This window comes from Chiroxiphia lanceolata, chromosome 14, assembly GCF_009829145.1.
Source record: "Chiroxiphia lanceolata isolate bChiLan1 chromosome 14, bChiLan1.pri, whole genome shotgun sequence".
NCBI lineage: Eukaryota > Metazoa > Chordata > Aves > Passeriformes > Pipridae > Chiroxiphia > Chiroxiphia lanceolata.
This window is the reverse complement of record NC_045650.1, coordinates 14,931,883-14,946,324: the sequence shown is the minus strand read 5'-3', so window position 1 is coordinate 14,946,324 and position 14,442 is coordinate 14,931,883. Positions and strand designations below refer to the sequence as shown.

The window sequence follows — 14,442 nt, the reverse complement described above, 5'->3', positions numbered from 1 at the left end:
ATGTTTGTTCTGCTGATTTTTGGGGGGAAGAGGAGTTGAGAGAAGTTAAGCCCCTTCATTAAGTGGGCCAAGAAACTCTGCATGAGTTCTGCAGTGTGCCTGCTGCCATGTGGGGTCTCTGCAGTACCGGGGGGGTCCCTGCATTTGTAGAGCGCCCTGGCACTTTATGAAGTTTCAAACTTGAACATCTCAGCCACTTCAGATGATTGTTGTTTTAAAATGCACTGCAGCCAGCCTCCCATAATAGGAATCAAACAGAGTTCTGTTTTGGCCTCTTAATATGCCTGAGCATGGCCAAATAAAGGTATTTTGACCCTCAGAAAAAACGTGGTCTGTTCGCCTTCCAGAAAAACCACCCTGGGTGAATTCACACCATTCCATGCAAGCAAAATCATTTGGAGTTAAACTAGGATAAGAAAAGCACTGAGGAATCCATAACTGCAGAGAGTGTTTGTCCCGTTGCGCCAGGGAGATGTCCTGTGTTCCATGACTAGTCTTCAAAGTCATTTGCAATTAGCCACAACAGTGTTAGTTAGACTCACATTAGCAAATAATTTGAGGCATCTAGCACCAAGGGAAACGTACCCCTTTAAGACAATCATGAAGAATCTTGTGCATGTTTGCCAAATATCTCAGATACCCTAAAACTGGGGTTTCATCTTTATGGATCATTGTCTTTTTAACTGAATGTTCAGTGAAGGCAATGTGGTTTGGTTGTTTGTTTGTTTTTTTTTTTTATTTAAGCTTGTATTTGCACTATTTCTTATTCAGGCTCCGAAGTAACAGCCAGCAAGTATTTGAACCAAACCAAGTCCAAAGAGGTCCCAAACAGGCAAGCTGTGAGAGTCCCTGCTACACCTGGTAGGAAGGGGAGCAGCAGGAGGGTGGTAGGTCATCTCTCCAGGACTCACGGAGAGTCACTGAACCAAACTATGCAAAATGATAGTGGAATCTGCTCGTCTTCTGCTGTTGGGTCTGAGCCCAACTCCTGCCCAGGTCTCCACAGGGCACAGGCTCAGTCCCTGCTGTGCTGGGGTGGATCTGAGCAGCTCCCTGAATGTGCAGGCCCTGCTACCACTGCAGGGTGGGGATGAGTCTGTGATGGGCACTGTCCATCTGACAGCACAAAGAGCCCTGGCATGACCTGTTCAGAAGGGCTCTGGGTGGCCCAGTGAAGGTGCCCAGAGCCGGGCTGATGCAGCCGCCATGGTTGGAGTCCTGAGCTCAGTCTTGCTGGAGCTGAAGTTTGCAATATGAACCATGAAAAGCAGGGAACATGGCCTCGAACACTGTGCCATTTGCTAGCACTTTGATAGAGGCAGCACTTAGGATAGGATAGAGTTTTATATTGACTTATTTAAAACCTACCCAAGCAGCTCCTTATTTTTATGTTAAGAAATGGTTAACAGGGTACAGAGAATTTATTTTTGTTAACAGTTGTTTACAGAAAAAGGGAAGTGTGTTCTAACAGGGAATCCTGAGCAGTGTCACAGTTTACCTGTGGGAATCTAGCTTTAATCCAAATTCGAGATTTCAAGGGGATCCCACCGCTTAAATCATGCTCTGACAATTCCACCTGTTACATACCTGGCCTTAACTCTCTCTGAGATCTCACATAAAGTGATTTCAAATCACTTGCTCTAGATTTGACCTGGCGGTGTTGAATACCTATTCTAGCCCCAAACTCTAAGATTGTTGTAGTGGAAACTTGTGGAGAGTCAGTAGTGCTGTGAAAGAAGATGATTCTCTTGCCATGAAGAAATATTTTTGGATATTGCTAATGAATGTTGTTTAATCTATTTAAGAAGAATGTAACCAATATATTTATATATAAATGTGTATTGCATATGCTGTTTCCATTTTATTGTTTAATTAAGAATCGTTCAGTATACTTTCCTATTGCTATTTTTGTTCATAAAGTAGATTCATTCCCTTTACTTGTTAAAACTGTAATAAATCTGCCATTGGACTGCTTATTGATATTTCTTTTCCACTTGCAGTTATTTTTTAATAAATATTTGGAACAACAGCTCGGGTTTTGTTGACTTCCACAAAGCAGATTGAATTGACAAATGAGTTCAGGTATAACTCAGCTGTCCAGCTTAGACCTGGAAGTGAATGACTCAGAACATCTGAGACACATCCTTGGATTCACGTGTTTTCTTCTACCTGCTGTGAGCCAATTGCCTGCTGCACTCTGGCCTTCCTCATCAGGGAAGAAACTTTCTCTGTGTTGCTGTTGGTCTCCTCGCTGTGTGTCCCTCCAAGGCCCTTTGCCTTTCTCGTGCCCGTGTGTATCCACCGGGTGCTGTGGAAGCAGAGTTTGGCACAGCCATTTCCTTGCCCTTTCTTGGGAAGGAAGGCACGGCCAAGCTGTGAACAGGAGGGTGTGGGAGCCAGGGTGGTCACAAGTCGGGGCACAAGGTGACATTGGGTTGTAGGCAAGGGGTAGAGACGGAGAGTCACCCTGGGCTGGAGGCACAGTGAGGGCTGACACGCACTTTCTCCGTTCAGGAGCTTTGTGAGCATGAAGACTGCTGTATCCAAGATGTACTATCTGTGTTCTTTCCCCACCTCTGTTTTTGGGCAGATTTTGCTGTATTCCTGCAGTTCTTCAGCCAACAGGTTCTGTCCATAGGCTGCATCAATTATATTTCCATGCTGACTTGACTGGAGCTGGTTTTTGGGCAGTCTCAGTGCTGCTTCCGAAGCGGGGGAGATGGGAGTATGGAGTCATCCAGTTGTAACTGCAACCTGAGCTCCTGTTTCCTAACCAGATGTCACATGTAACTGTGGTGTTAAGGTAGTAAAGGCTGAGATTATCCACTAAAGAGTTGCTGAAAAACCATGGAGCAGACATGTTGAATGAACAGGCAGTGTCCATTCAGTGACATCCCAGAGCAGTACTGCTACTTTTTTTGCTAATCTTTTCCAACAGGCACTGGACTTCACCTGCTGCTTCCACAGTAAAGCCTGCAATGCTCGGTGATGGGAAACACTGAAAGCACTGTTAATTATAGTTGCAGATGCCAAAATGTCTGTCTGAGCAGAGCTGCTAGAAAACCCTTGCACAGACTTGTACCTGCTGTTTCTGCCGCATGGAACTGAATGAATCAAACTGTCAGAAGTGAGGCAGTGTTATTTATTTACTTACTTGCCACAAAGTAATAGTAACTGGGAGATAAGATAGAGCTATAAAAGGCAAGAGGTGTGATAATTCAATACCAGGATAAAATCTCACTCATGGTGACTATTTGGAAGTCAATATTTGTCCTAATGTATTTCCTTCCAAGCTTATAATTTATAACATGAAGTCACTCAATAAAGAGCTACTGCATATGTATTTAGAATTTTATTGGAAAAATGTAAATTACTGGACCTAATGCGGTATTTCTTAGCATAAAAACCCTGAGATAAGAAATGCAGAATGGGTTCTTGCAAGAACTCTGTGATGGGATATGCAAATTTTTTTTGCTGGTGATAAAAACCATAAAATTTGTATCTCTCATGAACTACGGTTGTGAAGGGAAGCTCCATAATATTGTTAACTGAATTTTCACTTTGTAATGCTTGTTTATAGTATCCATTATTCATGTACTATAAGTAATGCACTGTACAGCAGAGATAGAATTTAGAGTTCATGGTCAGTTTCCAGAGCAACCAAGGTGGGTCTGAACCATTAACTGAAATATGTTTCTATGTTTTCTGCCAAGCATGGTCTCCTGATAAGGTTTTTAGCTCAACTGATTGCTTCTAAGAGGTCAGGGAAACTTTAATGTCTTTTAGATTAGTTGCAATGTCTGTGCAGTCACAGCTTGCTTAGATTACCTTTTAAATAGACTCGAGTCATCAAACCATTTTATAAGTCTGTCCAGTTGGAGCACATAATTTATTTTGTATCTAGATATTTTATCACAGCACGTTTAATAAACTGTTGTGTTTTTCCTTCTACATTGTACTCCTTCTGTGTGCAAAATTTTTGAATTTCCCTGTAAATAAGATGCAAAATTTTTTCCTCAACTGCAAGCAGGTTGCTTTGCCTGGAGGTAGGTTTCCACTGGTTTTGATAACTGTGAAGGATAGAGATAGTAATGTGACATCAAAATACAACCATCTCCTGGGTGAAAAGTGACAGCTGTTTTGCAATAAAAAAAAAAAAAAAGGCATGGAAAAAAGTCCAAAATAGTTTGCAGGAAGTAATTTAAATAGACATTTCTGGTTGAAGTAAGAGAGGAATATTTGGAGGGATTGTACATACTCAAACTGGGACCTGGCCAGGACAATGAAGTTAATGAACCCCTTAATATAAAAAATGGGATTTTTATGACACAGGGACACACAACTGGCACGAAGCCGGATGTCTGCTGCAGGATCCCCTGTGACATGAGCAGGGAAACAGGAAATACAGTAAGGACAACTAAATAACCTAGAGAAGACCAGAGCATACTTCTGAAAATATTGGATGTGCGCACGCACTGGTAGTTAATATAAAAGTTTAGCAAGATTTTCCTTTTTGGTCTGCTTTCTCTTTCCCTCCCCAGCTGCGATTTAGTTGTAAATAAAATGAAGGACCATTTTGTTTTGTTTTGGTGGTGGCTTTTGAGAGCCTCGAGCACAGCTGGGCCAGGCAGGCCTGGGATGGGGTTGATGGGCTGATGAGCTACCCCTGTGCAGGGGGTGTCACGCCCACGTCCATGGGCTTAAATACCCCTGGGGAGAGGTTGTGTTTTCTTGGGCAATGTATGGCAGGAAAAGGTTGAAGCTGCTGTGCTGTGGCTGCCAGAGGGGCCCTGGGGACATTACAGGGCTCCAGCATCCAGTGAAACCAGGACCGTGTCCAGTTGCAAGGGGGACTGGTGAGACTAAACCATGAGAGATGCCTCGCTGAGGTAGGAGGGGTCTGTTCTGCCCCAAGAGTGGGGGTGCTGTGGGAGTGAGGCTTACTTCCTTGGCACAGTGCTCTTTTTGTGGGGAAGTCAAAAGATATTCTGGAAAGTAGATGTCTCCTGTGAAAAAACAGAGGTGCTTTATACTGGAAGCTTTTTTCCCTGCTGATGGTGGTGCAGGAATTAAGGTGACAAGAAGGGGCTCTTTTCAAATGCAGAGCCTGTCCCTGTTGTTGCCCTACACTGGCAGTGCTGCTGCACAGCCCCCCCCTTGCCCCACAGTACCTGTCCCTGCAGAGCTGCTGTGTTTGTGATGGAGCTGGTGACACTGAGCCCCAGTGCACCCAGCCCAGCCTGGGGGGTGTGAGAAATGAGAAAGATGTAGGCAATGAGGCAGGCTAAACCCTCTTTGGGTTAGTCATAACCACGCTTGTATGAAAGTAGCCCTTGTCTACAAACCTTGAGGGCAATTGCTTCCACATGAGACTCTCTCCTGATATGTCCTACACCAGAAATTTCTCTCCTTCCCTCCTGCTCAGGGCTCACCCCTTGCCTGCAGACTAGCATTGAAACAGAGGAATAGATAGGTGAAGGAAAAGAGCTGCACTTAGACCTGAAGCCCTTTGGATTCTAGAGTAGATCTTATGCTACTTTCCTCATTGTATAGAAATGTATATGTGTGTGTGTGTATTTATATTTACACGTCCTGGGTTTTCCTAAAGCAATCAAGACCAGTCATATCTTACAAAGTATTGACTGCATAAAAGTTCTGGTTTTTTTCTCCTGGGTACTTCAGAGCAGATGGAAAATGCAGCAGGTGCTGCTAATGTTTTTCTACCCTTAGGAAGACTTATCACAGTTACCTGTTTATCTTATTTTGACGTTTTATTGCCTGAAACTGCTCTGTAACATAAAAGCGCATGCAGGGCGGTTAGAGGTGAAATCTTACAGATTCACTTGAACAACTGAAAATCAATAAGCTACAAGCAAGTAAAAAAAAAAAATATCTTTTTCTGTGCATGCGGAGGAAGGTTGGTATTTTTATTTTTACTGAGGAAATACCATGGGATCGCAGAATGATTTGGGTTGGAAGGGACCACAAATGCTCATATAGGCCCAACCTCCCTGCTATGGGCATACACACATTCCACTAGACCATGTTGCTCAGAGCCCCATCCAACCTGGCCTTGAACCCTTCTGGGGATGGGGCCTTCACAGCTTCTCTGGGAAATCTGTGCCAGTGACTCACCACCCTCACAGGGAACAACTTCTTCCTTATATCTAATCTAAACCAGCCCTCAATCAGTTTGAAGCCATTACTCCTAGTCCTGTCATTCTGTGCCCTTGTAAAAATCTCCAGCTCTCTTGTAGCCCCTTCAGGTACTGGAAGGTGCTGAAAGGTCTCCCTGGAGACCATGTATTCCCATCAGGGAATCCAGGGGTTTGCATTTTGTGTATTAGTGACTGGAAAGTGTAAAATGAGCTTTGCTTTAGCTGCCGTGCATGTGCTTTTTCCTTTGCTTTTTCAGTGGGTGATGGGAGCCTCTGTTTATTTTTACCATGTTCTTAGGACTGCACAGAAGAAGAATTAGGAGACTGGTAATACAGACATTGAAGGGGTTTTTGTGCCCAGCATGTTTAAAAAAGTGAAGTTTATAGAAGATGAAAAGCAACGCCAGTCCTGCTGGCTGGTCTGCGTGGGTCCTACTCTGCAGCAGTGCCATTGTAAGAGCTCAATGCCTTTGTAAGAGCTCAAAACTGGGGATGCTTCTCCCTTGCTGATCCCATCTGAGGAGTGGAGAGATCTGGCCAGGCTTTATTCCAAGAAGGAAATAAAGAGTTTGTTTGTAACTTGGGGTCCTTGGGCTGACAGACTGTTTGTTGTTTCGGATGCCAGACCTTCCCCTTGCTTTCTTCTCTGATGCTGAAATTTTGAAAAACAATGAATAGTTTTTACTTCTCCCACCTTAATAGGCGGCATCTTGCAAGTGCTTGTGCTGGTTGCTCACCTTGGAGTGAGTGCCTTCCTGGGTAGTGTTGTTTGAGGAATTGCTGTTACATATAAGTGACCTCTTCGCAGGAGCACTGAGCTGGGTTGGAACAGCCCAGCTGGTGATAATAGCTGGGGTGGTAATTGCACAATCTCTCCATCTTGGTGCTTTGTGGAGTATGGTAATCAGGCCTTTGGGTAAGTAACAAATTGCACCTCCTGAACTGCACTGTCCCCAGGGGCTGCAGCAGAGAGTACTTATTACAGCCTGGGATGGATGTGGGATGGCCACCTTGTAGCAATTTCTGTAGGTCTTCTCAGTTCTGAATTTGCTGGTAACTCAGACTTCTTCACTGTGCAGTCACATCTGAAATTCACTTTTGAGCCTTTGAAGTAAAATGAATCCTGAACAACTAACTGAATTCAGAGCTTTCAGATGAGAGTTATGTCTTAGTATTTAACAGAAATTAATATTAGCCATTAAACCTCTCAGCTGCTAATTAAATGGACTGTTTCTATGTTATGTGTAAATCCATCCATATCTTCACATTGCAGGCAAATAGAATTTCATTAAGGCATTTCAGTAACTTGTGAAGGGACAGCAGCAGCATTTTGGGGTATTTTGGTTCTAGTGAATTATGTCACTGTCTTGTACAGATTACTAAATACTTTAATGATATGTCTTGTAGAATTTATTTTTTGTTTTGGCAGGGCCATTAGGATGATAAATGGCTTGTCAAGGAAGAGTAAGTTACAGCTGAGCTCGGAGGAGGTGCTTGAATCTTTAAGTCCATAGTTGCTCTAAGTTATTAAAAGGGTGTGTAAAAAGAGCTAGATAACTTTGTATACAAGTCTATTTGTCAGACTTACTGCATATCAAACACTGATTTAAGCTGTGTTCCTTTATAAGATCAGTGTGGAAAGACTCCCTTTTCCCACCCTCTATTCTCATAGCTTTTTGGTTAGCAGCTGGTATTGACTTGGTTTTCTAGGTTTTGCATCAGCTTGAAGAGTGGGTGCTACCTAGTGGCTGAAGCAGAGGACTGAGTAGAGGTGACAAGTCAGGACATCTTGCTTCTGTTCTTGCCTCTTTCTGCTTGTTTTGTGACCTTGAAATGAAGCGTGTTTTACGTTTGGTTCAGAGGTATGGTTAATTACACTGCAAAGCACTGAGGATGAGACAATTACGTTACTAAGGGAATTGCATAATGATTAAGCCTTAATTTGCTATGTGGTTTCTTTCTTTCTCATTACCTCTGCTGAAGCAGGACCTTTGAAATGAAAATCTAAGGTGAACATAGTTTTTAAAAGTGTAGAGGACTAAATGAGTCAGCTGTGACAAGGGTTTGCATAGCCTTTTGTTTTGTGTTGGCCTGGGTCTTGTGTGCTGGGTAACAGGTTATCACATTGCTGCAGTCCCCTGGTACTTTATTTTTTTTTTAACTGATGTGCTGCTGTGTAGGAGCTGATGTGGGGGGAGGGAAGAAAAAAACCCCACAAAACCCAAATACCATGTGGCAGAAAAACACTGATAACAAAGAAACACAACCATCTGAGTTTTGATCTGGTCTTCTAGCTCATGATCCCCCCACCCCCCCCAAAACGTGATGTGTGAAAGGCAGGAATGTGTGCACTTTACCATTGATGCTTCTTGTGCAGGTTGGATGTGGGTTTACTTGTAAGGATAATAACTTATCAATGGGGGAAGTTATCTAAGGAGGACACCTGGATGTCAAACACTGTGGCCAGAAACATTCCCAAGTACCAAAATGGGGTTGTGATCTGCTCAGCCTTGAAAGGGGTGAGATCTTTTCTTCTGTAGCAGAGCAAGTGTTGTGGGAACAGAGCAGTGGGGGAAAAACCAGATCTGCAGGCCATGTTTGATTTGATTAAATGTGTAATTATCAGTAACACATTAGAGTCCAGTCGAGCCAATTCATCATTTCCCTTGTGGTATTTATTGAGTTGTTTTAATGCAGACATAAGACTGATTTTATTTTGGTTTATTTCGTTTTCATATTAATGTGTACTGTCTAATTCTACTGTATGCAGGGGTTGATAACTTAAATGAGCCAGGTTTTGTGGTGAAAAATGACTAATGAAAATGAAACATCGATTTGCTGCAATACTCTTTGGCCCTACTGAGTAATTCTTCCTCCAGTATTGGGTCATGCATATGTACTTGTGGACCCAACTCCTCCTGTGGTGTAGTAGGGAGTAAACAGTAAGACTGACCTTTTTCCTTTGTTTCCCAGGAAAATGAACAAGACTAATTTCACTGAAAGCTGTGGTTATGCTAATGTAACACTAGTGTAGGAGGAGAACTGGGCTCAATCCAGTATGATTTGGTTTCATCAGTTAGAAATTAGGACTGTTGGAGGTTTAAGTGGCAACAAAAAATGAAACTGAGAAGTGATTTATTGGTATAAGTATAAATAGATTGAAAAAATAAATCGAAGATTGCTGCAGTTCACGTGTAGACAAAATTAGCAGCATTTTTGTCTGTGGGGGAAAAGTACCATGTTCAGCTGACATGGGGCTAGGGATTTAACTGGAGTTGGTAGGCAAAAGCAGCAGCCCTTTTAAGAAGGCGATGCAGGAATTACTGTCTGTGTGTGAGGCTGGGGGTGAATCTGTCTCACTATACTGATTCCTTTTGGTATTAAAAAATCATTTCTGTACTTTACAAAGCTACATCGTGTCTGAATTGAATTTTCTTAAATCCAAAGGAAGATTGTATTTGGAGAGAGAAATTGGAGATACTGCATTAACATATATATGAGCACACACAGGTAATATTGTTGCTGCTAGAGTTTCTCAAGTTGAGGAAAAGTAGTGGTGGCTGTGTGAACTCGTGAGAGATACATTCATGTAGAAAATGTATATTTTAAGCTACAGTGAAGGCCTGTCAAAACTGAAGCATAATAGCTCGTGCTCTCAACAAGAATATCTTATCACTTACATTAGAATCGTTTAGCTTGGAAAAGACCTTTAAGAACACGAAGTCCAACCAAGCGCTGCCAAGTCCATCACTAATCCATGTCCCCAAGTGCCATATCTGTGTTTTTTAAATCCCTCCAGGGATGGTGACTCCACCACTTCCATGGACAGCCTGTTCCAGTGCTTGATCACCCTTTCAGAGAAGAAATTTTTCCTAATATCCATTCTGAACATCCCCTGGAGCAACTTGAGGTCATTTCTCCTTGTCCTATCACTTGTTGCCTGGGAGAAGACACTGATCCCCACCTGGCCACAACCTCCTTTCAGTAGTTGATAAGGTCCCTTCTGAGCCTCCTTTTTTTCCAGAATAAACACCCTCAGCCACTCATCAGACTTGTGCTCCAGACCCTTCCCCAGCTCCATTGCCCTTCTCTGGACGTGCTCCTTGTCATGAGGGGCCCAAAACTGAACACAGGACTCAAGGTGTGGCCTCACCAGTGCCCAGCACAGGGGGATGGTCACTGCCCTGGTCCTGCTGGCCACCCTACTGTTGGTACAGGCCAGGTGCCATTGGCCTTCCTTGGCCAGCTGCTGTCAACCACCCCAAAGTCCTTTTCCACTGAGCTGCTTTCCAACCACTCTGCCCCCAGCCTGGAGCCCTGCAAAGCTTTGTTTTGTTGAACCTCATACATTTGGCCTTGCCCCATCAGTCCAGCCCATCCAGATCCTGCTGCAGAATCTTCCTACACCCCCCCAGATCAACACTCCTGCCCATCTTGGTGTCATATGCAAACTGACTGAGGGTACCCTCAATCCCCTCATCCAGATAATTGATAAAGATAATAAACAGCACTGGCCCCAACAGAAACTGTCACAATTAGCTGTAAAATTGCATCCACTGCTTCAGTTTGTCAGCTGCATTGAGGCCTTACTGCTACTAATTCACTTGGGATGAATTTTTTTTTAGATGGGACAAGACTCGTGAGGGGTAAATGTTTTGCAGACAATTTCACAGCTGCTGTGAAATTAGATATTCAATTATATTGTCTGCTGGGTTTCATTATTCAGAAAGATATCTAAGGCTTTTGTAACATCCTTTTCTGAATTATTTAACTGATTTTAGGACTGTTGTCAGCTGTGTGAAATTCCACCTAAATGCTTGTCCCTGGACCAGCTTCATGCAAGCAGTGTGACATATTGTGCAGTGACATGCTGGCTCTATGCCATGTGCCTTAGATACCTGTTTCTCTCCATTTCCCTGTTACTGGGGCATGGATGATTTCAGTGCTCAAATACAGCCCTAAAATGATGTACTACAATGGAGTTAAGCAGGAATCCTGAGAAATGTGGGCCTGAGTTCGGAGCCACCTCAGCACTGGACTCGGCTGGCCAATGGAGATCTTTGAGCACCAGTCTGGCTCCCTCTGGACTGCTTTGGGCTCTAGATGAGATCATAATATTATTGTTATTCTAGTAAAGAATAATTACCATGATGGTATTTCTTTCTGTGAAGGGAAGTGCAATCACTTCTTCCTTTGACTTACTTCTGATAAGCTGGTTAAATCTGCTATTAAATCAGGTGAAATGAAGCTATTCTGTTTTAGGCCCTCTATTCTGTTAACAGTGGTCAAAAGGGAAGAGGGACAACAAAGAGGAAGATGAACAGTGGTTGCTCTGAGGACTCCCTGGTCATAGGATCTACGTACTCAGTCAGACCAGAGCTCTGCAGTCACTTGTGCCAATAACACCATCACCAGTGGGTTGGCCTTTGGGGTGCAATTCTGGCAGAGTCCTTCACAGTGCACAGTACTGCTTGGGAAAGTCTGTGGAAGGGGCTTTGGTAGCCAGCCAAGCCCTGGTCAGTCCTCATTCGATGTTTATTTTTATGTTTTTTCTTGTCAGCATAAAATATGCTTGGGAGTCTAGTGATAGGAAATGGGGACTAATGAGTCTGGAGGAAACACTGAAACATACCAGGATTACTGCTCCTGCCTTTCCTTGTTCCCACTTTTGTCCCACTGACTGTCCCTGGCCAGTTCCAGACTGAGAGGATGGTTAGAGCATCAGTGACCAAGTGGCTCACTGTTGTAGGACTCCAGCAAAGGTGAGTGCAAGAAAAGCTAAGAAATACCAAGCAGGTATTTGCAGTGATGAGGTGAAAAAATGCATTTATTGATTACTTTTTAGGGTGAATCAATCTTAGAAAGAAGAGCCAAAAAGACTCTTTTTATTATAACATTATTAAGACTTAACTTGGGCAAACTGCCACTATAGCAATTACTGTACTTTGGTGTTCTTAAGGCTCCCTATGAGACAGGGTTAAGAGGTGAAAGCATTTGTTATTCCTCTAGTATCCAAATAATATAAATTATGTGTCCTGTAACATTTGGTAGGGCTAGACTTCTCAGAGAAATCAGAAGCTCAATTATTCATGTTCTATCAATATTTCATGCATAAGAAGAGGCATTTATGTGAGCCTCGTGAGATTTTTAAGCCTCCTTTATTTTTGTGTTGTATTTACGGAAATACTTTAACTCTGGAAATGGGCCTATAAACTGATGCATGGACTTAATTCATCTGAAGTTGTCCTGCTCAGCTGCAGCTTCAAAACAGAATGATAGGACCATGCCATACTTGATCCTCATCATGGTGCAGATCCCTCTTCTGAATATGGTGTGGGACACGGAGCTCTTGAGACATGATGGGAAGTCTTGCTGTTAACTTAGCAGGATGGTGGAGCAGATCCCAGCTGGGTGATGTGCACCTCAGTTTTGAGGACTTTGTGCACACAACTGCAGATTATGTAGGTGTCCAGAGGGAAGCTTCACTGAAATCAGGTCACAGAGCCCAGCAGTCTTTTTCAGACTTACCTTGTTAATCTTTAGGATATAACCTTGGAGAGTTGCATGTTCCCATCCGACAAATGAGATTAAGTTGTTTGCTCTGCCGATGTGCAAAGATGCTTAAGTGGTCCCCATCTTGACTCTCCTGTGTTCAAACTGATAAGCCTATACTTGAATTTGAGTTGCTCTGGTGAGGAGAGAGAAATGCCCAGAGTAGCCTGAATCCTCTATTGGTGAGTACCACAATAAAGTCTAGATAAAGGGAAAGAGCATTTCAGAAAACCCAGGGGAATAAAACCTGGTGATTTCTACAGGGGTAAGGTTCATGGAGATGGGCAAGGAGCTTTCACTGAAGGACTCATGGTGTTGTAGCCCTGCGATGGCTTCCCTCTGGCATGCCCTGGTCCTAACAGGGGGATGTTGAGGGGAGAGCCTGTGGCAGAAGAGGAAGATGAACCAAAACACTTGGTCTCTTCCACTCCAGCATATCTATTAACCCAAATGTTGCCCATTTTTTGAGTTACCTTGCTTGTCTGCACTCTTGTCCCTGCTGTATTAAGAAAAAAACCCAACAAAACAACGTGCTTTTTGGCTAATCTGATTATGATCAGGTCACAGCCATTCAAAAAAACAACAAACAACCAAAAAAAAACCCAAATCCCCTTTCTGAAGTCTTCCCTTTGTGCCATGGTTCAGCTTTGATGTTTTATTAGAGCAGCAGAGTTCACACTGCTGTAATCAAAGGGCAGCTGGTACTTCAGTACAAACCTGGATTCCCAAGAGTCTCGTAACTTGCCTGTAAAACAAGTAAATAGCTGTTGTCTTGTAAAACTGAGGTATTGTCTTAAAAGCATTAATGCCTTCTCCTCCCTTTTCCTTTCTGTTTGCCTCACCCTTCCCACCACCAAGGCTTCCCCCAATACTCCTGCTCAAATTTAAGCATACTGCAAGCAAGCAAACAGCTGATGTTGGCAGAAGGAATGGTCAGGTGAGGGAACAAAGGGGAATACATGCTCCTTGGAATACATGCTCCTTTTTTTCTGTTGTGTAGAGCTGTCCTGTGGATGTTTTACTCAGTTTTAAAAGCATCAGTGACATCTAAACAAATTAGGGTAAGTGGGAAAACAATTCGAACTTGAATGTTGCTCTAGGACTGAAAATGGCTTCTATATTTTTGGACCTCTTCCTACTGCAAAAGCTGAAGGCTTCTCAAAGGGTTGGAGAAGTCCTGTGAAGAACCTCCCAGTGTACTTTGACTATGACTGTTCAGCGATGCTCTGCATCAATCATGCTTCCAACAACACTCTGCAGTGTCAAAATGGCACTAAACATTAAACAGAATCATTGCAATTTGCATATGAGTTTGCCCTGGCTGTACACTTTACCTCTAAGTTTGGTCAAGTTAGATGCTTCAAAAAAGGAAAAAAATTGCTGTCAGCTTGCTTTAGGATCAATTGAAATGCCTAATAAGTCTAATAACTTTTTAAAAAATGATGCTTATTTCTGCTGCTGTCCCTTGAGGTATATCTGTATCTAATACTGACTGACTACAGCAGTGCACTCTGCACTTTTTCGTCAATTTTCCATTCATTACCTACTACTGATGGCAACACTTTCCTTACATCTTTATCTTGAGTCACCATGTTCTGTTATTTGGAAGAGGGGTTGATACTTGCTGTGTTCTTGCAGTAATATCCAGTATCATTAGGCTTGAACTTAGCTGCAAGTATCGGTCTGTGTTCCACTGCTAGTACTAATTGATGTCAGTTTTAATTTTGTGAAT

General features: G+C 43.0%; 1 protein-coding gene across 1 annotated transcript in view; it reads left to right on the top strand.

The window, feature by feature from the left end:
* GPR50 (G protein-coupled receptor 50) overlaps positions 1-3,915 on the top strand; it is a 43,868-nt gene extending 39,953 nt beyond the window's left edge. Inside the window, exon 3 of the mRNA XM_032702128.1 lies at positions 2,939-3,915. Coding sequence (XP_032558019.1) covers positions 2,939-2,989 — 51 coding nt within the window. The 3' untranslated portion in view covers positions 2,990-3,915. The remainder of the gene's footprint in view (positions 1-2,938) is intronic.
* The last annotated feature ends 10,527 nt before the right edge of the window (positions 3,916-14,442 follow it).